Genomic DNA, 25,131 nt, shown 5'->3' with positions numbered 1-25,131 from the left:
CTTTTTCACCTGCTTTGTGCTGCTCTTGCACCCACATTCTCCTGCACAGGAATTTTGCCCATCACCATAGGAAACGATTGGGAGGTAGGACAAAAGATACTTTGTGTTGCTGCAGTGTGAAAGCACCAAGTTTTAATTAACCAGGTTTTTGTCCTCCAGATTGCATTGCCAGGGTGGATCAAAATCAGGTAAGTATTGGTAATAACTGTAAGGAAAGAACTGGCTCGGTGAGACATTAACCTCAGCCAGTGAGCTAATTTATTCTTTGTGAGTAATAAACCTATTTTTTGTATTGCTGTTTTATGGAATATGGTGTCGTGAATTAGCTTGTCTATGGTGAGGAAAATATTGTAGCTCTTGTTTATGCCCACACTTAAAGAATAGCTCATTTTTGTGTGTCAGCAGGAAATTGCCATTTTGCACTCAAACCCCTTATCTTCTTCCATTGTATAGTATAAATTTAAATTAGATGAAATTTATTTGGATGTGGTGACCACAGATTTGTTGCCAACCTATTTTTTTAAGGTGCAAGGAAACCTGAGTCGCCAAGGGTAATACGCAGAGAAAACAGTAACCTGAGCTTAGGTTTGAATCCTAGACCCTGGGGCTACAAGCATTACCTGCTGTGCCACCCTGTCACTAAAGAATTAGCTACTGATATTTTTATTTACACTTTTGACAAAATGTAAGCAATAGCTCTGTATAAAGAACACTCTGACGTTGGTGCTTAACAAGCTGTGCATGTGTCTACAATAGGCCATCACTTTAGAAGAAAATGTAAATGGCAGGAATGGCTTGTGAATGACCCAGCAACCGCCAAATCTTAAGTTACAGCAAACATCTATCCCTCGAGGTCTCTAAGGCAAGGGTCAATCCCTTGACCTTCTCCACAATACAATTCCAATGATATGCTGTTAGCACAAGTGAGCCAATCGAACTGACCACCATGATATCACATTTTCAGTCTTCTATAGACTTTTTTGATAATGTGAAAGTCACTGCATTAAACAGGAGTATGAATTACAAGCACCTGAAATTAAGTATGGGGTCATTTAAAGCATTGGAATAAAACTAAATGTTTTAGATGAACATCTGAATTGCATCAAAGTACTATAGCTTTGAGTCATTGATGCAACAGTAAGATAAATATCATCTACTGAGCAACCAGTCTCCATGCCTGGTATTCAGTTTAACATCACATTTCTGACAGTCAACGACTGTACAATACGCACAGGCAGGAGAGTCAGACTAGAGCCTTGGCTGGAGATCCAACAGAAATCCTTCATCTATTAAAACAAATTCAGCCAATGATATTCATTTAACAAAACTAAAGCAGTTCATCATAATGGCCAAAACAAATATTTGATTTCCCACCATATGTCTAACATATCATCTTATAGTCTAAACAACATTTTGACCAACATTAACCTGGTCCCATTTTATAATACTTCTGAGATATGAAAGCAGCAATAAGAACAGATCTAAGCTCTGGGAAACACATCACTATTACACAATAGCTTGAGATGACTGAATTGATTACAACTTTCAATTAGAATTTATGAGATTCATCTTTAACTGACTGAAATGAAGCATGATGATTCCACTGAGCTTGAGATCAAAAGTTTTCACTTACAAACAAACTGATTTCCTCAGACTGTTAATTACACCATGTATAACGTATAATGATACCTTACATACATAAATACATATTTAATATATATGTATACATGTATATAACATATCCGGTAACACATATATCATAAATGTTCTTTATGTAAAAGATACTTGTTGAAACATAACATTTGATTGTGTCATGCTCAGATGAGATATTGTATATTTCTACAATCTTATTATCTTATTATCTGATTTGGTTCGTGCTTCTATTTACAAAGCTTCTATTTACAAACCATATGAGAGAAAGGTTTTCTGATTAAAAAGGGGGCTTGAAAGCTAGAATTAGGAGGCAAATAATAGCATCCCATAAGCCTTTTAGACATATTAGATTTGAATATAAGTGTAGATTTTCCTAGAATATATCCTCTAAGGGCCTCTAGCGGAGAGATGTGGGTTCTGTTCCTAAACTGCGCACCGTTAATTGGTTGTCAATATCACCTATATGATAACCTGTGGCAAATGACAGCGTCGTACAATTCAGAAGCCCACCACATTTTGAGGTATTGGACTTAGCCGTTTGTTTCCGTTGTGGGTTTGCAGGAATGTGGCGCGTCTCTCCTTTCCTCTGAGCGCGTTCCAGACGGCGCTGCGCTCTGTGAGGTAAGCGGACCTCCGAGCCTCTGATTGGAAGAGACGCGCTCGCAGGAATGTCATGAAACTATTTAAATAGCACTTTGTCCTCTCCGGCAATAGAGTTTGAGCTGCTTAACAAGAGGGAAAGTGTTCGGGAAAGCAGCCTATTTAAAAGTACTATAATCGGAATTACCAGAGTTGTTGGACTATACTTATTTCTTATTATTTGACAAGAAAACAGGTACGATTTGCCCTTGCTTAGGCAAATGTTTGAAGAATTGCTTACAACAGATAATAAACAAGATAATATATCATTTCGATGATTTACCTTAAGTTTATGCTGCCCACAGGAACAAGAAGAGACTCTGCCATGAAGCTAACAGGAATATTTTTATTAGTGATGCTTTGGAGCTGCGAGAGCGCAAGGGAGGCAGGTGAGTGATTAACAACGTCGTCGAGGATAAATAACCAAATGACTAATGATTTTAGTCGTTATTGGGGGGAATACAAAAACATAGCAGACTTCGCATACGTACAATTTGTAGTAATAATAATAATAATAATAATAATAATAATAATAACAATAACAATAATGATAACTATTATTGTTGTTATTATTATTGTTATTATTATTATTATTATTATTATTATTATTATTATTATTATTGTTATTATTATAGTAGCAGTAATGATGATGATGATGATGATGATGATTCAAAAAAAACTTTGAACAGTCTTTTAGACTCACGGTATCTCAAGGCTGTAACCTAGTGAACCAGAAATAATGTATCACATGATAGAGACTTAAGTACTTCTGTACATCGCTCTGGATAAGAGAGTCTGCCAAATGCTGTAAATGTAAATGATGAACAATGCAGTCACTCATCGTCTGCTATTTGACTGTTCCATCTAGAAAGCAGAGACGACAACAGCGTTTACGATCTGTTTGAGCTCGTTCAAGTGCCTAAGAAGAACCACGGGGTCATGCTCGTGAAGGGCGACGACCCTTACAGTCCCGCCTACAAGATCCTGAACCCGGACTTGATCCCGCCGGTGCCCGAAAGTGATTTCCGCGACCTGGTGGACTCGGTGCAGGCGGAGCGCGGCTTCTTATTCTTGGTCAACTTCAAGCAGGCGCGGCGCACCAGGGGCTCCCTGTTCACCGTGGAGAAGCGCGACGGCTCCGGCACCCTGCTCGAGGTGGTCTCTAATGGCAAAGCCAACACGCTGGACATCGTTTTCGCCACGGAAAACAAGCAGCAAGTGGTGTCTATTGAGGAAGCGGAACTGGCCACGGGCCAATGGAAGAACATTACGCTCTTCGTGCAAGAGGACAGGGTGCACGTCTATGTTGGATGTGAGGAGATCAACAACGCCGAGCTGGACGCGTCTATCCACAACGTGCTCACTCCTGAGACACCAAGCGTCGCCGACCTGAGGATAGGCAAGGGAGCCGTTAATGACAGATTCATGGTAATGCATGACCCCAAGAGGTTCACTAGATATGTTTATTCAAGGTTTGTCTATTCACCTGCCTGCTTACTTTTGCTTACAACTGTCCTTCCTTGCTTTTTTCAGGGTGTGCTCCAAAACGTCCGATTCGTTTTTGGAACTACGCTGGATGCAATACTGAGAAATAAAGGATGTCAAAACTGTAAGTCTAGTGATCTCTGCACAAATCAGCACTGCCTTAATGCGCGCGTTTCTTGCTAAACTGTCGCAAGGGCAAGTGCAGGACATAAAAATGAACAAAATTGAAACTACATACTCGTGTGTATCTTTAAGTAAATACTACTTCTGGAGACTTTATCGATGCTGAGTCATAACTTCTTATACATTAACATTATATGTGAAATTAAATTAACTGAAACATTACTCTGTTCCAGCTGTTTCTGACATTATAACTCTACATAATCCAGTTAATGGATCCAGCCCAGCTATCAGGACTGATTTTACTGGTCACAAAACAAAAGGTAAATAAAGTAAAAGTTTTTGAAAGAACATCTGTGCAAATCAGTAAAAAGGAATATTCCAGCATGTCTTTAAGCTTGGAGCCCTACAGTACTTTTTAAGCCTGTGGCTCTAACTGTATGTTTCACTGATAACAGATTTGCAGTTGATTTGTGGCTATACCTGTGACGAAATGACCAGCATGTTTAAGGAACTAAAGACCCTTGGTGTAATGGTCAAAGATCTGACCAACAAGCTCCGCAAAGTGGTAAGAAGTTGTGTTTATTTGTTTATTTTATTTTTGGATAAATCTTTTTACCTCATTATCACATATTAGAGTGATATCTACTCAGTAAGATAAGAAAGTAATTCTGCTTTGTTTCCTAGACAAATGAAAACAATGAGCTTGGTGGAAACATAATTATCCGGGCTGGTGTCTGTATCCATAATGGCATAGTGCATAAAAACAAGGAAGAATGGACAGTGGATGACTGCACTGAATGTACTTGCCAAGTAAGCAAATAGGCACACCCCTATGAAAAATGACCACATCTTATACATTGTCTATACACAACCCCACACAGAGATACAGTATAGGGTTGTTTAGAGACTTTACCAACGCCACATTGCCAAGCCTATGTCTTAAGATTTTCTTTTTTTTTCTTTGCATTACATTTACATTTTGTAGTTCTCAAATCGTCAAAATTTTCCTTGCATATGTTCAAATAGTCTAATTTAGTTTGACTCAATGACTCAAATGCCTTTAGTTGTTAAGGAAGTGTGTATGACAATTGCAGAACTCAGCGACGGTGTGCCGTAAGATTTCTTGTCCCCTGCTTCCTTGTGCCAATGCAACCGTTCCTGATGGTGAATGCTGCCCCCGATGTGGAACTCGTAAGGATACTTAAAAAAATTATTAAACAATTTTACAGTTCTAATAAATAGGTATTATTTATAACTGAATATATGTTTTTAAAAAAAATGATCTAATTATACACATCCTTTTTTGTATTTTTTTTGTAGACAGTGGTGAGGAAGGAAAATAGAATATGACATATGCTTATGTTAGATGTAATCACAAAATGTTGGTAAAGGAATTAATTTAATTTAGTTATTTGTGTCTCTAAATGTTGTAATGCCCTGAACTGGTTAAGGGATATGAAAATCTTTTTACTTTACATCAATGGATCAGGACGCCTGGATATAATAAATGTCTGGAACAAAACACATTTGTCCCAAGTTTAGCAAATTTTAATGCTGACAATTATATTTATAAATTCCATTTACCATCTTGGAAGAACATTCAAAGATATTTCTTGACTATGTAACTACCTTTTGCATGACAGACCAGGAGTGTGCTTCGTGCCAGCATTCCCAGGACAAGTCTGTCTTGAGAAGCCTAGGCTGAATTGAATCCATTAGAGACCTGAATTAAAAAAAAAGGTTTTCTCCTCTATGCTGCTTTAGAAAAAGGGAATAGCTCTATTGTCTCCCTTTCCTCTCTCTCAAAAGCCAATGACTCTGCTGAGGATGGCTGGTCCCCCTGGTCTGAATGGACTCATTGTTCTGTGTCCTGTGGAAGGGGTACTCAGCAGCGTGGCCGCTCCTGTGACCGCATCAATAACATCTGTGAGGGCACATCTGTGCAAACGAGAGAATGTTACCTTCAGGAGTGTGACAAGCGCTGTGAGTTGTGTTCCAACAATGATAAAGCATTTATTTTACTAAAAGTGTAGAAAATATCTATCGCTCTTTCACTCTTATTTATGATCATATCATCAGTTAAGCAAGATGGCAACTGGAGCCACTGGTCACCATGGTCATCTTGCTCTGTTACCTGTGGATCTGGAGTTATCACACGCATTCGTCTCTGTAACTCACCTACTCCCCAGATGGGAGGAAGAGAGTGTCAGGGTCAAGGCAGACAGACTGAAAAATGTGAGAAGTCACCATGCCCAAGTAAGTATGCTAAACAAACAGTTTCGAGTAACCTAACAGGCAAATATGGTTTAATATTGCTTGTTTAATGAAACCATCTATTTGTTTAGTCAGTGGAGGTTGGGGGCCATGGTCACCTTGGGATACCTGTTCAGTAACCTGTGGAGGCGGTGTCCAAAATAGAAAACGTCTTTGCAATAGTCCACCACCCAAGTACGGTGGAAAAGACTGTGTTGGTGATGGAAAGGGAACTCAGCTGTGCAACAAAAATGCATGCCCTATTGGTGAGTCAAAATGGTATTTGTATGCTCATTTACATAGAAGCATCTTTGTAAATGTAAATAAACATCTCCTTTAATTCTTATTTCTTAGATGGATGTCTGTCCAATCCTTGCTTTGCTGGAGCTCAGTGTACAAGTTTTCCAGATGGGTCTTGGAAATGTGGAAAATGCCCAGCAGGTTACACTGGCAATGGCATTAACTGTAAAGACATTGATGAGGTGAAAAACTTTCACTAAAGCATCATTCTGTAATGTAAAACAAATGAGGCTTTTTAGAAAAACAACTAATCTTCTTTTAACAGTGTAAGGAGGTTCCGGATGCTTGCTTCGTATTTAATGGCGTCCACAGATGTGAAAATACAGTACCTGGCTACAACTGCCTGCCATGTCCTTCACGCTACAGTGGTCCACAGCCATTTGGACGTGGAGTGGAGGATGCCGCTTCAAAGAAACAGGTAAGTAGCAAATCTAGTGTATTATATAGTCACAGAAATATCTTCATATAGAATGGCCCTTTGACCTGCCCTATTTGCAGTTGTGCACACCTCGTAATCCCTGCCTTGATGGAAGCCATGACTGCAATAAGAACGCCCGCTGCAACTACCTGGGTCATTTTGCAGACCCCATGTTCCGCTGTGAGTGCAAGCCCGGCTATGCTGGGAATGGACACATCTGTGGAGAGGACACAGATCTGGATGGTTGGCCAAATGCTGACCTTGTGTGTGTGGAGAATGCTACCTATCACTGCAAGAAGGTTAGGGAAATCTTCTGGAATATTTAAAAAATGAAAATACAATAACAGTGGCCTTTATTGACATTTTATTGACACTTCATTGACTATAGGACAACTGCCCAAACCTTCCAAATTCTGGTCAAGAGGACTATGACAAGGATGGAATTGGTGATGCTTGTGATGACGATGATGATGATGATGGCATTCCCGATGACAGGGTAACATTCATTAGTTTTAATATTTCAAATGCTGGCAATATAAAGTAAATGTTGCTTTTTTTCAGAGTCAAACCTCAAACTTCGATAATGTGGTACCACATAAAACACTAGCAGTTTATCCAGTTAATTCAATATTACAATTTGTCTTGTTAAAATTTTACAGACCTGCACAGTTATAAAAACCCATTGTCCGCTTAACCATATTGCCTTTATGTTCATTTCTTTTTAAAAACAGGACAATTGCCCATTCGTTTTCAATCCAAGACAGTATGACTATGACCGAGATGATGTTGGTGACCGCTGTGACAACTGCCCATACAATAGCAACCCTGACCAAACTGACACAGACAATAACGGTGAAGGGGATGCATGTGCTGTGGACATTGATGGAGATGGTACGAAGGTTACTTGACCAAGTTAAATTGAACAACTCTTTTAACATGGTATAAAATCCAGGTTTTATAGTGTTGACCTGTTTCCTCAGGTATTCTGAATGAAAAGGATAACTGTCCTTATCTGTACAATGTGGATCAGAAAGATACTGATATGGATGGTGTTGGTGACCAGTGTGATAACTGCCCCCTGGAGCACAATCCTGACCAGGTATGCAACAGAGAAAGCAACCGATGCTGCTTTTCTTCTCAATAATTCACAATGATTCATCTGATGTTCATCCTAACCTAATTGCCTTTACCATAAAAGTGTAAAAGGTAGCTGCAGAGCAGCACGGTTGCTTCATCACAATATGTAAGGCTGAATAGATCTTCTTTACCTTTGGGACACACAATACAATAACACAGAATTGAGGTTTTTCAAGTGAAATCAATAACACTGAACAAGTCCAAATGGTATGCAGGGAGGGTATGGGGGAATGATTTTGCTAGTGGGTTTATATATGCCCTGTTGGTATTAAATCCCAGAGGATCACACCTGTGCCATGGTTAAATGAGAGGGAGGAATGTATGCCCGTGAAACAGTATGAGTGTGGTCTGCCTAGGTTCAGGGACTTCAGAGAATTCGAGAGACCTATTAAGATACACATTGTGGCTTATCAGATATAAAAGTATGGGCAAATCTAAGGTTTAAATTGGGATTATCATAAGGGTTGGGTAGACTAGCCTAGTTAATTTTAACACTTTGTTATTATGCTTGATCCACAGCTTGATACAGACTCTGACCTTGTAGGAGATAAATGTGACAGCAATCAGGACATTGACGAAGATGGTCATCAAAACAACTTGGACAACTGCCCTTATATTCCAAATGCTAACCAAGCTGACCATGACAAAGATGGCAAAGGAGATGCTTGTGATTATGATGATGACAATGATGGCATCCCAGATGAAAAAGATAACTGTAGGCTAGTTTTTAACCCAGATCAGCTGGACACTGATGGTAAGTCTTGTGAAATGTAAAGCTGAATTACTCTTGTCTTCCCAAAAACATTTCTGCCTTCCCATTTGTACATTTGATTCTTCTAATAAACTACTTTTTTGTCTAGGTGATGGACGTGGTGATGCTTGTAAGGATGACTTTGACCAGGACAATGTTCTAGACATCTATGATGTGTGCCCAGAGAACTTTGACATCAGTGAGACTGACTTCCGCAAATTCCAGATGGTGCCTCTGGATCCCAAGGGCACTTCCCAAATTGATCCTAACTGGGTAGTCCGTCACCAAGGGAAAGAGTTGGTTCAGACAGTTAACTGTGACCCAGGCATTGCTGTTGGTATGCTACAACCTCAGGACCTTAATAGATAAGTATCACTAATTAAGAAATCATCTGACCAATTTATTGTGTGTTCTTCAGGATTTGATGAGTTTAACTCAGTGGACTTCAGTGGGACCTTTTTCATCAATACAGAGAGAGATGATGACTATGCAGGATTTGTGTTTGGTTACCAGTCCAGCTCCCGCTTCTATGTGGTGATGTGGAAACAAATAACTCAGACCTACTGGTCCAGCACACCCACCAAGGCACAGGGTTACTCAGGGCTGTCAATCAAAGTGGTTAACTCAACTACAGGACCAGGTGAACACCTAAGGAATGCCCTTTGGCACACTGGGGATACTCCTGGACAGGTAATCTATGTCGCCAAGGTGCCACGTTGAATATGACTGTAAGGCATTACAGGAGCATGGATTTATTGTTTTATTGCTTATTTTTGCTGTAGGTGCGCACTCTGTGGCATGACCCTAAGAATGTTGGTTGGAAAGACTTTACTGCTTACAGATGGCACCTGAATCACAGACCAAGAACAGGACACATAAGGTACTGTTTAATGGATTTGAACAGTTCCCTTCAAACATTGTTTAAAGTGAATTTTGTCTCCCAAAATGTCTTGCAAATGTTTCTGTACAACTATTTGCATATTTCTGTATGCCAACAAAAAAGTTTTTCCTTTCAAAAATGCAGGGTTGTTATGTACGAAGGAAAGAAGATCATGGCAGATTCTGGAAGAATTTATGACAAAACATATGCAGGTGGACGGCTAGGTCTTTTTGTCTTCTCACAAGAGATGGTATACTTCTCAGATCTTAAATATGAATGCAGAGGTATGGACAAATATATTGTTAAAACAACCAGTTTTTCATGCATTAATTATATGTTAGACATTTATTTGACCTTGTCTACTGTTTTCCCCACAGATGCATAATTGCACAAGCAGGACGTTTTTGGAAGAAGGCACCTTTCTCTATAATTACGAATATGTATTCCATGCAAAGTCCAGGGACAGATTTTCCACTACATTTTTTTGTCTAATGCACTCTGGTGGGGCAAGAAGTGGATTTATGGTAACCAATGCTGGTTTGGACAGAGCTAACAGAGCTGACTGGGGATTCAGGACCCCTCCACCAAGACCAGGTAGAGCAGAAAAAGCCCCCAAATGCTTGGATTGATTGATTCTGAAAACTCATTCAGATCTGTGCAGGAATTGCTCCCTGCATACATATATGCACTTGAGTACCTTCTCTCGCTGCATTATTTTTTATTCCCCCAATGGATATTAAAAGATGAGACCAATCATTAGGCTTTAATTCTCATATATTTGCCCTAGTATTGTAATTTATTGAAGATCTATTGACAATGACAACATCGAAAAGACTTTAAACAGGGTATGGAGAGTTTATCATGCTACTAATTAGCAAGACTTTACCAAGTGGATGTAATGGCATTTATAATGTTGATGTGTGGAAAATATCAAAATCAAGGTTCAAAGATTTTAATTGTGCTTAACAGTCAAAACAAAACAAAAAAAGTCTAACTTATACACCAATACCCTCAAATTAAGTTAAGCCAGCATAATTGAAATCACTTAGCAGTAGCTCAAATAAAATTTTAGGTAATTTCTGACATCAGTGGACATAGAGAACTAAGTCCATAACCATGGTTTTCTCAGGGTGAGACCAGATATTGACCAAACATTTGAACACAGAAGGAAGCTATGTTTTAGGCTTAGACTGAGTCACCAGTAATTTTTGTAGTAACATTTTAAAACCAAACCATTAAGATGGAATTGTAAATGACACAGTCATCTACAGGGAGCATATAAAATAAAGGCCTCTTTACAATTGTTTTAAGAAAAGCACTTGCAAAGTATGAGTTGGAGCTGGGATGATGGACCATGGAATCCACATTATTCATAGGTTTATTAATAGGTAAAGGTTGTGGTTGTTTGGTGAGGAAATTCTAACCTATTGGATATTCTAATGTATTGTATGTAAAAGCTACAATCAATGTAACTTATTTATCAATTATAATAGTATAATATATAGACAAATTCAAAAATATATACAATATAAATATTGTAGTGTCACTGGCTATAGCTATCTGACCACACACTCCATTATGCCTTATCTGACCACATTCATAGATCCCAAAAGGAGAGTTTTACATGTGTGCCTTTTGCCTTGGAAAAAGAGAGATTAAGGAAAACTTAAATGTACAACACAATGTACAACTTTTACCTCAACACAGTCCTAAAATTGAACCAATTTAAATCTATTAGTACTTTTATTGTGTTGAAGAAAGCAACTTGGTCAGCTATTGTTTCTGTAGCACAAGCTGTAAATAGTATTACATTCCTCCACAAGAAGAATACAGCATCTGATTCACTTAATAAACAAAAATAAAGTGTTTTGTTTCATTTTTGTTTGTCCATTTTAGTGCTTCAATTGTCTAGTACTTTTTAAACAGATAAATTATTGTAAATTGTTTGTTGTCTGTAAGACTGTGTTTCATATGAGAACGCATGTATGTGCATGTGTACATGTGTGTGTGTGTGTGTGTGTGTGTGTGTGTGTGTGTGTGTGAGTGTGAGTGTGAGTGTGAGTGTGCGTGTGTGTGTATAAATGCTATTTAAATAATTTATCATGGAATGCAGCCTCAGGGCAATTTCCAACTGTATAAATGTTTGCACACTGACGTGAGGATGTTCTGTTTGTTACCGTTTTGACATTTTTTGTGTAAAATTAGCAATGCTTGACTGTAAACATTTTTACTTAGGTGTACAATAAAATGCTATTTTTATCTATAGCAAATATTTTGATATGTACTGCAGAAAAATAAATATATTTAAAAACTTACAAAGTCTGTATTCACAGTTTCTTCAGCTTTATTTTAACATACAGTAGTTGATAAAATCATTAGAATACATTCCTCGATCTTGTAAGTACATACATTTTTTATTAGCAAATTGTAGTTACTAGTTGACTGCAGATGCTAATTCATGAATAACTGGATAATATCTTAGAATTCTAAAAGTTTAAATTATAACAGATTCCAAACGCAAATCTGGAAAATGCATTCAGCCTCAAGGGCACAAGAGCCTCAAGGGCACAAAAGGCCTGGTGCTAAGTGGGTGTTCCGATTCAGCTCAATGGTGTTAAATGAGGTCAAGGTCAGGGCAATGGTCAGGCTACTAGAGCTCTTCCACCTCAGCCTTCAGTCCAGGTCTTTATGTACCTACCTCACTTTTAGCACAGGGGCATTTTCATAAAGGTATGGACATCTTAGTTCCACTGGAGAGAAGTCTCAATTCTATATCAAACAAAAACATAGTAAATAAATTGTTTCTAGTTTACAACTTTGTGACAACAGACTGGGGACATGTGGGTGTTATAGTCAGGTAGCTAAAGATTTTTCACTATATGATTCTTCACACACATCTATTTTAAACTGTAAAAAAATGCTGAAATACATAAACCTTGCTTTTGGGGTACATGTTGAATGTGTGGCCAAAGACCCATTTCTGTCTCTATGAAATCCTAAAGTCGTTTTGTATTTACTCAGAAGTCCAAGTCCAAAATATGTAGTGCTCCTTGAACAAGTACAAATCCACACAGATGCCTGGGTAAATGATCAAATCAACATGAACCCACTGTGTATGCCTACCAAAGTGATTATGGTCTATTAATGTGGAATATAAAATAAAGGCTTAAGTACAACATATGTTAAGAAATTCACTTGTTTCGTTCTCTTTGGGATGAATTACTCCGCAGGCAGTCCTAGTACAAGCATGATATATGGCAGACACATCAAAACCATCCAAATTATTTCTATATTTATATAATATAAAATTTCCATAGTGTTTAATACATAGTTTAATCCAAGGTACAGTGTACTGCTGTGGCACTTTAAGTTTATTTTCCGGTACTGATTTATCATCTTTAGTCAGCTTTGTTCAGTTAAAAAAAATATCTGCTATCCATAACACAGCATGTTTCAATTACTTCCAGAGAAAGAGTTGGATTAAACCGTATTCTATCCACAATAGTGCAATCAGACCACACTAAGGTACACATGGAAGTAGAGAACACCTCCCACACATCTTTTCCATACCTGACTAAGTTTACATTAGTCCAAAGAAACATCCTGATGAAATAAACACACCAAGGTTTGATTCAAACAGACTAAATACTGCATATGTTAAAGGAAACTATTTACCATTTCAGGCTATTATTAGATAATTCACATAGTCAGTCATGTTTCGCCGATCACAGAGACAACAAAATCCTTCATGGTGAACAGATGGTATATTCCACTGGTTCTGGTTCTAATGTATGTAGACCATTGTCTCCCTCCTTACTCAAGTCCCTGACTTTAGGTGATGGCTTCCCTCAGGGTTTTTGTGCAGGTTACATAAGTTCTTCCACACAAGTACCTTTATGGACCTCCCTTTGTGCACATGGACAAGTTTGGGCCACTTTGTTGTAGATTTTAGTGAACAGAAATCTTAATTCTCAAGCCAACAATGCCATTCTATGCAACTGCATGTTTCCAGATTTTCACAATTGTTTAAGGAAACCCACATATGGTCAGGTGTACACATACTTTTGACCATATAGTGTAGTCAAACTGCATTGTTCATATCAGACAAACAATTCAAGGCAGCTTAATTTCAGCTTTAATGCACTCTTGTCAAAAGTACATACACCAATTTGACCATCGCTTTAAACAGCCTGGAGGATTTTTGAAATTGATGTATTGATTTTTAGAAGCTCCTGGTGGACACACAATTGGGTGTAAATGGTTGTAACATGTGGTTGTAAAATGGCCTATACCTTTAGAGTCAATGCATTTATTCCCTTGATACCGTTGTAAAATCCAAACAAAAGCATTAAAGAAATACTAATGCATAAACTTTGGACCTCGACAAATCTGGTTCCTCCTTAGGAGCAATTTCCAAACAATGGAAAATACCATGAACATATGAACAACTAATTGTTTGCAAATATAAAAATTGTGGGAACACACAAACACTGCAATGTTTGGGAATGAGGCACAAATGAACTCCTATGGATGATTAATCATTTTAAGTTGTAGAGGCGTTTTACTATTTTCAGAAAATCAATAGCATGTTGTGGAAGGGGGATTTACATTTACGGCATTTAGCAGACACCCTTATCCAGAGTGACGAGCAACTGAGCAACTGAGGGTTAAGGGCCTTGCTCAGGGGCCCAGCAGTGGCAGCTTGGTGGACCTGGAGTTCGAACCCATGACCATCCGATCAGTAGCCCAACACCTTAACCACTGAGCTACCACATCCCATTTACTAGACTTACTAGATTTACTAGAAATAGAGCCTTATGTCTTGTTTAGAGGCAACATCTAAACAAGACATAAGGCAGAAAGTTATTGAGTTACACCTGTTCTGTCAAAATACCCAAAGTGTTCAAATTAAGTAATTAAAACACAATGTCATCAAACACTACCAAATATTAACAAATTTGAATCCATGCCTGAGAGAATTAAAAAAAGAAAATGTTTCAGGGGAATTAAATAGATATATTATCTTATTATCTTAAAAAAATGAAATGTATGGCATCTTGAAATGTGTGAAGTTTGAATATCATTGAAGTGTCATTTGAATGTGTCTTTGGGTGTATGTTTGTATTTGGTCTTTGTTTGTATATCACTGTACCTTTTGTGAACATTGCTTTAATATTATATTTTGTTGCAAGCACCAAAAACAAAATGCATCATTATTCCCACACCATTGTATTAGGCAAACATGCTTAGAAATAAATGTTTTGTTAAATGATTTAGATAGAATTTAAACGTATCGATCATATATCTTCTTGCATGTCATTAGTATCAAAAATAAGAATTTCTATAATAAACAAATTTCAGAAAGGGAAAGTGTGACTGTCTTCTGTGAACTGCCATTAAACAAGACTCATGTCAGCAAAGGGAACATTTATTATAAACGGTGTAAAAGAAGGAAGCAGACAACTGATCGTGTACTATTTGTTTTGGCACTGGCATGAGATGAGAGGGCACACTGAAGTTAAAAGGAAACTGCCTTACAGTAGCTTTTAATTTCCTCGAGTGAGCAAGCTCGGTACCTCCTTTTCAACTCATGGTTAAAGGGAAGCCTGTAATTTATGCAATCCCCTCTACTGTAAACAGCACGACTGCCAGAATATACTACCAGAATTATTACTGCTGCACCTAAACAAAAATGTAATGCTAATTAATTTTTCACCAAGTAATAAAAACTTTATAACTGATTATGTCTGATTTCATTATCAAACAATCTCACATTTTCATCAGCAAATAATGAAATATGGTATACTGAAGGGCAGCCTAATTGAGTAAATTGAGAATTTGACAATTTAACTGGATTGTTAATTTCTCACTATATTGCTTCTACTCATTCTGATGCCTCATCTGTTACATATGGAGGAACAACTCCCTTCCCTAAAGGTTTCCCAATACTCACATCACTCCTTCTTATCAAGCTCAACATGGCAATAACAAACAGAGTAAATTGCCTTCTAGGTAAAAAGTAAAATATTAAAATCCTACTTAGCGATTGCCAGTAACTACAGTAGCCTAGGTTTCCCTTTTCACATTTTCTCAAATATGGATATTGTCTACTATATTTATTGGTAACATGGCAATGTAATGTGTGACCCAATGTCCTTCAAAAAATGTTAGAGCACTTGAATGATGGGCTTTCTGTCAATTGTCATGCGTCAGTGAAAGAAAGTCTGAGGCCACAGTAAACACATGCAGCACCCACTGACAACTCCATACTGTCCTCAGGGATGTGTGAAATGTCAGACTTCCCTGCTACATACATAGATAGATGTTGAGTGTTTTTTCCTTTTAGGGTCATGCGCAGGTAATGTGATGGAAGTACTGAGATAATGATAGTAAAATCATTGTTCATTGTTCTGGGAGTTTCTAAGGGAATAAATCGCATAATCACCAAGTTGCCACTGCTGGACTCTTGAGCAAGGTCCTTAGCACTGCTCATTCGTACAAAAAAATACATAAATTTAAGTAGCTCTGGATAAGAACGTCCTCTAAATGGCATAAACATAAATGCACATTCATTCTGATCCAAAAGCTGCATGTCTGTTTTTTGTGCCTTTTACAAGTGTTATAAGAAATGCTTATGCTCAGCCAAGGAAATCCTTGATCTGACCAATGTGAAACCAAAATAAGTTGTTTGTTTTTTCCACACAGACACCGGACAGGCTGGAAAAAAAACATGTTCTAGGGCAACCAGTGGCCTGGTACGCGGTGGAGGTGTGATTAGAAACCTCTGCTCTAAGATACCAAACAATGTTGCAATGGAAAAACTGGCAATGGGAAATCCTACACAACTGGCAATCATAAAAATTATTTAATCCCTTAAACAATGCCGGCTGATTCAAAAAGCCTTTACACTTAGTCATGGCATAGAGTGGCAAGGAATTTGTATTTGGTTAACATTGTGGTTCCTCATTTCATTTGGCAGTTATTCTTCTTAGTGCAAACCCATTCTTAGATCTCACTCTTATAATAAAGTCTAAGAGTCATTGTTTCCTGATTTATATTGACTATAAATAATGGTTCGGAATGTGGACAGAAATATTTAAGTTACCATTATTATGTAAAATGAGCTAGGTTTGTCATAGTTAAATTAGCAGTTCTTCATATATTAGTAGGACAGGTATACCTTTGTTCATAGCAGAGAGCGAGGCCTCAATATGTCATCATTCATATTGTTGTCTTTTGTTACTCTTAATCTTTGGATAGCACTTGGTATGTGTTTAAACAGCTGTTTAAAAGGCCTCAATACATGTTCAGCTAACAGTGACACTTGGGGCACTACTACAATTTCACCTTTTCTCTGTTCTGATGTTGAGATACAGAGGGGCCAGTGAGTTCATGGAAGGGCTGGTATTGGGTTGCTCATAGCCCAATTTCATGACCACTCCTAGCTAGGACAGACAAAAAGCGCACAGAAACCAGAGCCCCAAGACTCCTATGAATAAGCTCCTTTACTCCCTTCTGAGCAATGATTGGAGTGTACACCTCAAACACTGCTCTGAGCTAGATGTGTTAGTGATAGCAGGTACACAAATGTGCATAGGACCCTTTCCTGGCTCTTACTGACACACTAAACATGAGAGCTTGGTCATTGTCGACATTTGTTGCTCACTGCAAAAGTAACAATACTAACAGTGCATATTAGTTTCATATAACACCAAGGCTTTTCCTAGGCTAAAACAACACCTTCACAGATTCTCACCATAGACAGGTATTGAAAAAGAATGGCACATTTTGTTATATTATACCACATAACTTTTTAATTCTGATTCTCAATTCTCAGAAGCATGGCTCAGTAACTTTTCTTAAATTTGTTATTTTAGATGACAACAGTAATTGGCAGGTGTTAGCGACACTTGCGGTGTGCTATTACAGAAAAATATTTATATTTAAATATAAATATATTTCTTACCTATTGTATAGGCAATTCTTCATCATAATGGAATGGATGAGAAGGTACTGTAAATATGCAGTGTGCAATCACTGGATCTTTCAATAGTATTTTCTCCTTCAGCTATTAGTATGACTACTTCAATAACTATGGAATTCAAAACTACCCCCACTGATTACCCCCAGAATGCTCCCCCACACCACCGATAGAATCCACTAGCAGGAGATCATGTCAAAAGTTGTGTTTTTCTTTTTTTCTACAGGTTCCCCCAAAGCCAGTGATTATCCAGACAATTACTAACATTCCTCAGAGATCTTGCAGGTTTTTTTTTTTTTTTAGAAACCTTAAATCCTTATTATGAGTTATTATGTTGTTACAAAGAGAAATGGTGCTTTTCTGAGTAAAGTGCTGTATACTGTACTGCCAGATGCCAGACTGTGGGTTGAGTGATGATGGTCATAGATGGTAGGCTGGACAATGTGTTGCAAGCACAGACAAGGTGCTGTGACAATGCCTTGTCATGCAAAACACATCTAACCTTGATCCCTAACTCAATTATGCTCATTCTGGAATTTTTACATTTGCTTTACTACATTTTTCACATTTGCTTCATTACAGCTATTCTGTAGCACCACAGTGCAACATAAAAAAATTGTTTCGTTTACAGTTCTTTATGTACAATAATCTGTATTAACACTCCAAAGAATACCACATGATAGAACAGAGAAACTTTGAAATTTTGGACCTGTTACAAAATTTCTCTAAGCATGCCTTAATGGTACTGTATGTGGACTGCCACAAAAAAGTGTAACACAGTACACAGCATAGCCCCAAGTGGTCTCGCCAAGGGCACTGGAGTGTGTCTTGAATATAGAAACTAACACACATTAAAGTAACTTTATATTATAAAAATTCAGTTTATATTTTGAACATGAGGAACCCATCTAAACATATACTGAATTGGTAGTAAATTAACACTTGACACAGGTATGTTGATAAATATGATAATTAATATAAGAAAATTATTTATGAAGAGGGGCTAAATGTCCTTTTCAGGTACTTAAGGTCTGCCTGACTTTCTTAGGGGTTTCCTGTCACTCATCAGTAGTTTATGAGCCTTAATTGTGCAAAACCTCTAGTGCCTTATATGACCAGTATTGTAGAGCTTTGCTCCTGCAAGTGATTAGACAGATCCTGGGGGTGCTGTAATGGCATATGTAGTTATAGCTTTCATCTTTACTTCAGTAGTGTCACTTCTGCATGACTGAGACTCAGCTTACTCTCACCAATCGTGTTTAAAGCCAATAAAAGGTAAATAATAAGCACTGGAATTATTATATGCACTTAAATCATTCTACTTCATTAGAGTAGAAATCACATGGGTTGAATATGAATAGTATTTTAAATGGACAACCCAGGGATTACTCAAGTCATGTGACCCATTTTATTTCAAATGGACTTCTACATTAAGGGCTTGTGGCAGCTGGTTATTACAGAATCACCCTTGGAAGAGCATTATTAAATAAAGCCACTACAATACTCAGATACATTTAAATGGCAAGGCACAAATACATCGTATAGATTTTGCTTCTACACTTATATAAAGAACAAAAATGACCTGTATTTACAAACATGTTCCAATTGCTTAATTAGTCACAGATCATATTTTATCTATAGCAACATAATTTTCTATGTATGTACGACCATGTCTCTGAATCTAATTTTTTGTTTTTTTGCATTGTTTGTGCTTTAGCATTGCTGAACCAAGCTTTTGTCATGTCATGTGGACATGTGGAGGTTTTTTGAATTTACATTGTACAGGTAGCTGTGCTCCTGCCACAACTCAATGAGTATGGTCTCATTGAAGAAATTCCATGGAAACAACCATGGAAGCCATCAGTGGATTATTTCATACATAGATGCAATTATATCATCATTATGTCATTATATAAATAACACTAAAAACCATGAGACTCACACAAAACTCATCTTCAAGCCCCATCTGCCTATATGCATTGGTCATACAGAAAATAAAAACTAATAATAGTTTTAAGATACAAACTTACACACATGCCTGCACATAAAGGGGTGGTGAGGGTGTCGTAGACAGGGAGATAGACAAACAACAGGCAGGATGCAGAAGAGTCCAGCCAACATGGTCTAGACTGTGTTTATGTTTTCCTGCCCTGTTCTTAAGATGCATTTAGAGTGAAATGTAGCTGCCATGTAAGCTGGGGGAAGCCCTCACTGGCCTGATGTCTGCTATAATTACAGTCTGGGCAGAGAATAAGACAATTGTGCTAAATCAGCATGTCCAGCACAGGGGGGAAAGAAGTGATGACCTACTTTGTGGAAAAAAGGTCACGCTGGACAAAAGTGCTAAAGATGAGTTCGAGTAATAATATGAAACTCGTTTATCTATCATATATCTACAGTATATAAATGATTTGGGTACCTGGTATCATAATTTGCAATTTTTGCTAAATGCAATTTAAAAAATGTTCTTAAGTGGGGTTATTGTTTTTAGTTCTGCAAAAATAAAAGAGTTAATGTCAAGAGCCAGTATGTCAATGACAGAGCCAAAGTATACATATTTCTTTAATTTTACTTAATGGACAGGCCTCTTTTTTTTTTTTAAAGAAATGACAGAATTTCAAACATTACCAAAACAAAATAGATCTACAACAAACCATTCCAAAAGATTTATAGACAGGAATAAGGTTTACTGTATTCTCAGTCACATTATGTGTTTAGAAACTGTTCCTGCTGCACAATGAAGGAGGATTAATGGCTTGACATTTATATGTATCAGCAAAGAAGAGGTATAATTCACACAAACATATAAATCTAAATCAAAGTGGATGCGTAGTTAATATAACTGAAATGATCCTAGCTTATACAATCTCTAAACTTTATTTATTTCAATTTCTATTGCTTATAGAAATAAAGGATACTGATGAAAAATTGAGGTACTGCAGGTGTCCAATCTTATTACACAAATCTTCACATGAATGTGTCCTTTGCTGTTAAACCATAAAAGGTTTATATGGGACAAACACAAAAACTTTGTTCCACTATCTTGCACTTACACATCCAATGACCATAGCTTCAACATCAACAAATGCAAAACCCAGACTCCTGATATCTATTGTCCCCAAAGCATTCCTCATTTCGAATCTTGGCAACCGAAGCTTTTGAGACACACATCAATTGTGCCCAATCTGTGTCATGGAGTGCAGACTGCAGCTCTTCCCAGGGGACATGCAGCAACACACACTTACTGTGAAAAACTAAAGCAAATGATTTGACAGCTGATGAATGTGACTAATGAATCTGTGTTTCATCCAATTTACATCATTCTAAAGGCACAAAAACTTTTCAAGTCCTTATAACTGACTAAAACAGAAAAGATCAAAGCTCTTCGGTGGCTGTTTTCTGACACCAGAAACACTGGAGTAAACTGTGTGGAAAGCTGTGGAACAAGGTATCACTTTTACACATTTTAGTCTCTTCAAAATGTGTAGTTCTGGCTGAATCAGCATACTTTTGCTCCAAAAAGAGATCTATTTGAACAACATGTTCTAAAACATCCGACGAGTTGGAAAACAGATGTATACATTAAAATATGTCATTTTGGTCACTAGTGTATTTAGGAAATAATTGTATATTTCATGTTTGAGTGGTTTGGTTTTTTTGACATTTGACCAAAATAGTGAAGTCAAGTCTGGGTGAAACATGATTTCATCTTGTTTGATTTCTATTCTTACCTATCCATCCATGGAGTAATGATAAATAGTTCCACTTTTTAATGTGAGGGTCATATTTAGCTGACCACGATTATACAGTAGGCCATAGCTTTTTATGTAAACATCTGGTTTAAGTGGAAAGGGGGCAGAAATTCTCTACTTTATTTAGAACATCCTTTTAGCAGCTTTACTCATGTGATTGTGGCTACTACGACTCCCGCTGTAAAGTGATATTCTGTGTTATTCTGTTCAAAAATACCAGAAAGCTCTGGAAAAGAACATAAGTGTTCAGCAAAAACAAAAATGGTAGAGATGCATATGTGTGCATCCACGGACAAATGGATACTGCCCAATGAAAAAAAAGAGCCCTGGATTTAATGCCTTTTTGTGCAGTTTGTGCAGTCTGTCATATCCTGTCATACAAGTGATTTACACTGTCTTCATAACTTCAACAGGAACCCAACTCAGACATGCTTTCACTAATTGTATTCAGAAAAAAGTCACATATTCTGCCATCTATGCTATTCATCCAGGCAGCATTTTTGTTTTTCATTTTTCTTAGACGGGCTTTGACTAATGCTGCAATTTTTTTTAAAAGGCCTGTCATTTGGCTGGTTTTATCAAAAAAGATTTGCCACTGGGTGTCCAAATCCGCCTTAAGACTATAATCCAAATTCAGACAATTACTCAAATCCTTTCCCCAAAGCAATTCAGTTTTCATTTTGTTTAATCTGGTGCAATACAAATGACTTGCTGTGAAAACTCACCAGGAATACTGTAACTGAAAAATATGCAGTGGGTATACTATTATGTAACCTTTAAAATATAATAAAAAGTGAGAAAGCGTACGTTATTAAAAAAAAATTTCATAGTAGATTAACATACAGATTGAACCTCAATCAAAAGAGGAACCTAACTACTACATAAAGATAAGGGATGAATACATTGAGTGGATGCTTTAGGTATAGCCTTGAAATATATTTATAAGAACAGGGTTTAATGTTGAAAAATAGCATTGCCATTTCAGTCCATCACTGGGCATCACACAAATAGTTCACACCACAGGATAGATTAAAGTCAGCATGGTTTTGGACAATATTAAAACATAGGAGTAACCAAAGAAAACCCACAAGGACAATCTCCACACTGGCAATAACTGGAACCAAGGATCAAAATCCGAGGCCCAAATTAGAGTAGAGTAACCTTAATGGCAAAAGCACACAAAAGAATGCTAACAGTTTTGAGATAAGTATTTGCATAATTGATTGACAACACTGATTGTTCTTTTAACATTTAAAGGTAAAAAAAAAATAATATTATTATAAAAATTCTTTCTTGTTTTTATATTTATTCCACTACATGATAAATATCTCCAGCACAACCGGACAAATCTTAATGATTCAGACAAACAAGGGGAAGTGATGTTCTTGTACATTTATAAGATTTTATATGCAAAGTCAGAGAACACAAGCATATTACAATGGTGCTGCTCTCCACATCTAGCAAATATAAAGGCCCCAAAATGAGATCATGCATCACCCCAGCTTTAACACTGACCTTCCTAGACAATAAAACATCTGAACTATTCCATTGAGGTCTATTACTAAATAAGATAAGATAAGCAAATATCTTAAATGCAAATGCAAATATTTAAAAAATAAAATAAAAGACATATAATATACAGTACATACACAACACAATGTATTCCCAAAAACAGCCAAAGGCCTTGTCAGACAATTTATTTTAAGATTTGCTATGTAAGGCACATATCATGGCATTAGTATTATAAAGGTCTTAGAGAGGTCTTAGAGGTCTTAGGTCTTTTTCTGGGTTAGAGAAAGAATTAGAAAATAATGAGAAATAAAACTTTATAATAAGGACATTACGCATTTTACCTTCACTGTTGGTCTTATATTGGTTTAAAAGTGAGACAGGACAGATATTATCTGTAATATGAAGTTAAGTTGATCCGTCTCTTTGGTCTGTTACACTTTGTGAAAAAGTCTAATATTCTGGTTTGCCTCACACATTTGGTCTAAAGCCAGAGGTTGTTTGTTTATTTGTTTGTTTGTTTAGAAAAATTTAATTCTTAGAGAGTGAGGGAGGATATGTGAACATTACAGAACTTTGCCATGAACACTCAAGAGGATGTTTAGACTTTGAATGACTAAAATATAGTCTTCAGTGCAGAATGATAGAATAAGGAAGGTCAGGGGCAACAGTAGCTTTGGTTTATAATATTAAAATATTAGAAGATACTTTTTGTGGTATTTACTCATTATCTTTGATGATAATCATTAGAAAGTTTATGCTAAATAAGACAAGAAAGCTCACTGGTCCAAGTCGCTGGATGTGTTAATCTTTTCCCAAATGTTATCAGTAAAGTCCAAGTTTAATCTATGAAAAATGTTAACAGTAAACATTTGTGAAATGTGGTTTAAGACCACACATGTTGCATTCCAAACCCCTTCCTATTTCTAACTTTTACTTTAATGAACTGTATAATAAACTAATATGAGGTTCACGTTCCTTTTAAGCTTTAAATACTGATACTAAGATGGAACTTGTTCATTGTATTATATAAAAGTATCTGAATATGTAAATTGTATGTACAGTCTAGAACACTTTTTTTCTGTGTGAATTAGTCACAACTTTTTCTGTTCTTTGACAGTAAACTTGAAACTTTCACAGTTTCTGACACCAGTTTTATACAGTATATATAACAATTTACAGGTCAACAGGTATCGACTTACAATTACCCACCTCACAAGAGTAATAATAAATTGCAAGAGAACAAATGTTACTAGATCCTACGGCCATATATCTCGACACCCATGGGAATGGAAAAATAGTATCCACATTAAAACAGGCAATTATTTTTAAAACCTGGTGTCTTTTTTTGTGTGAGAATAACAATTCTAATATAACAACAAAGTTCCAGTTTTTGCAGAAAACACAAATTCTCCACAGTTCATTCATCTCCATATGTTGTTTCTTTTCCCCTGCACAACCAGATGAGTGTTATAGTGTAGTTTCTCCATGGTATCTCTGCGGAAGGCTCCATAATACAGACGCCACTATGGCTCTCCTCCGCACCACCCACAGTCCTCTTTGCCAGACCAGCCTCCAGATACAGCACCCTCTCCAAAATAGCACACCGCCCACAAGCACAGTTAGCAAAGCCTCACCACATTAACACATGTTTCTTAATATGGGTATGGGTGAAGGCAGGGTGGTGCAGGATGCACTGCACCCATTAACAGCTGAGTATGCATGGCCAGGGGCATCATGCACCTACTTTTCTTAAGGGGCACAGTGTGCACAACACAGAAATAAGTGGTGTTGAGATCATGGTTGTACACCACAAGGGTAAATTGCACATAACCTTCAGTTTGCAAGTTATGTGATCATTTTAAGGGTTTTCGCAGACAACGCTGGAATTATTCAGAAAAAAAAAGTGCGATCAAGCACAGATGCAGAATAATGTAAATTACTACTATATAAATCGCTAAGCAGCACCTGATGTTTATTGAAGTGTGTTAGGTTCATACGTGACTGAAGCATTGAAAACAAGAAATTCTAATATCTGTAATGTAAAATTCACTTGGGTCTTCAATTTTTGAATGGACATGACACCTATGTGCATGACCATCGAGTTAACACAGGCCATCACTGAATTACTGAGACAAAAGTCCAGAATACACTTCATGACTTAATAAAAGGAACTAATCCAACCTTATTTAAAATAAAAAAGACATTAGCTAAATATGTTTCCATGCATTTAAATGATTCCAGAGGAAT

At 37.1% G+C, this 25,131-nt stretch overlaps 1 protein-coding gene across 1 annotated transcript; it reads left to right on the top strand.

Annotated features, from left to right (window-relative positions):
* Positions 1–2,271: 2,271 nt before the first annotated feature.
* thbs1b (thrombospondin 1b) lies at positions 2,272–11,515 on the top strand. The gene is made up of 23 exons (XM_027166306.2): positions 2,272–2,488; positions 2,598–2,681; positions 3,161–3,720; positions 3,826–3,901; positions 4,134–4,220; positions 4,356–4,465; positions 4,585–4,710; positions 4,995–5,091; positions 5,710–5,883; positions 5,980–6,156; positions 6,246–6,419; positions 6,508–6,635; positions 6,719–6,871; positions 6,952–7,170; positions 7,260–7,367; positions 7,603–7,762; positions 7,852–7,970; positions 8,528–8,762; positions 8,869–9,096; positions 9,178–9,449; positions 9,542–9,639; positions 9,784–9,923; positions 10,017–11,515. The coding sequence occupies exons 2-23, from the start codon at positions 2,618–2,620 to the stop codon at positions 10,022–10,024; spliced, it is 3,513 nt and encodes a 1,170-aa protein (XP_027022107.1). The 5' UTR covers positions 2,272–2,488; positions 2,598–2,617; the 3' UTR covers positions 10,025–11,515.
* Positions 11,516–25,131: the final 13,616 nt, after the last annotated feature.

This window comes from Tachysurus fulvidraco, chromosome 16 (assembly GCF_022655615.1).
Source record: "Tachysurus fulvidraco isolate hzauxx_2018 chromosome 16, HZAU_PFXX_2.0, whole genome shotgun sequence".
In the NCBI taxonomy this organism is placed as follows: Eukaryota; Metazoa; Chordata; class Actinopteri; order Siluriformes; family Bagridae; genus Tachysurus; species Tachysurus fulvidraco.
This window is presented reverse-complemented; position numbering and strand designations above follow the sequence as displayed.

Bases quoted from the DNA above. Each gene is read 5' to 3' on its own strand.
- thbs1b (XM_027166306.2), top strand. From the start codon at position 2,618: ATGAAGCTAACAGGAATATTTTTATTAGTGATGCTTTGGAGCTGCGAG. The intron at 5,884-5,979 runs GTGAGTTGTGTT...TCATATCATCAG, and splicing joins TCAGGAGTGTGACAAGCGCT to TTAAGCAAGATGGCAACTGG. The intron at 7,971-8,527 runs GTATGCAACAGA...CTTGATCCACAG, and splicing joins TGGAGCACAATCCTGACCAG to CTTGATACAGACTCTGACCT.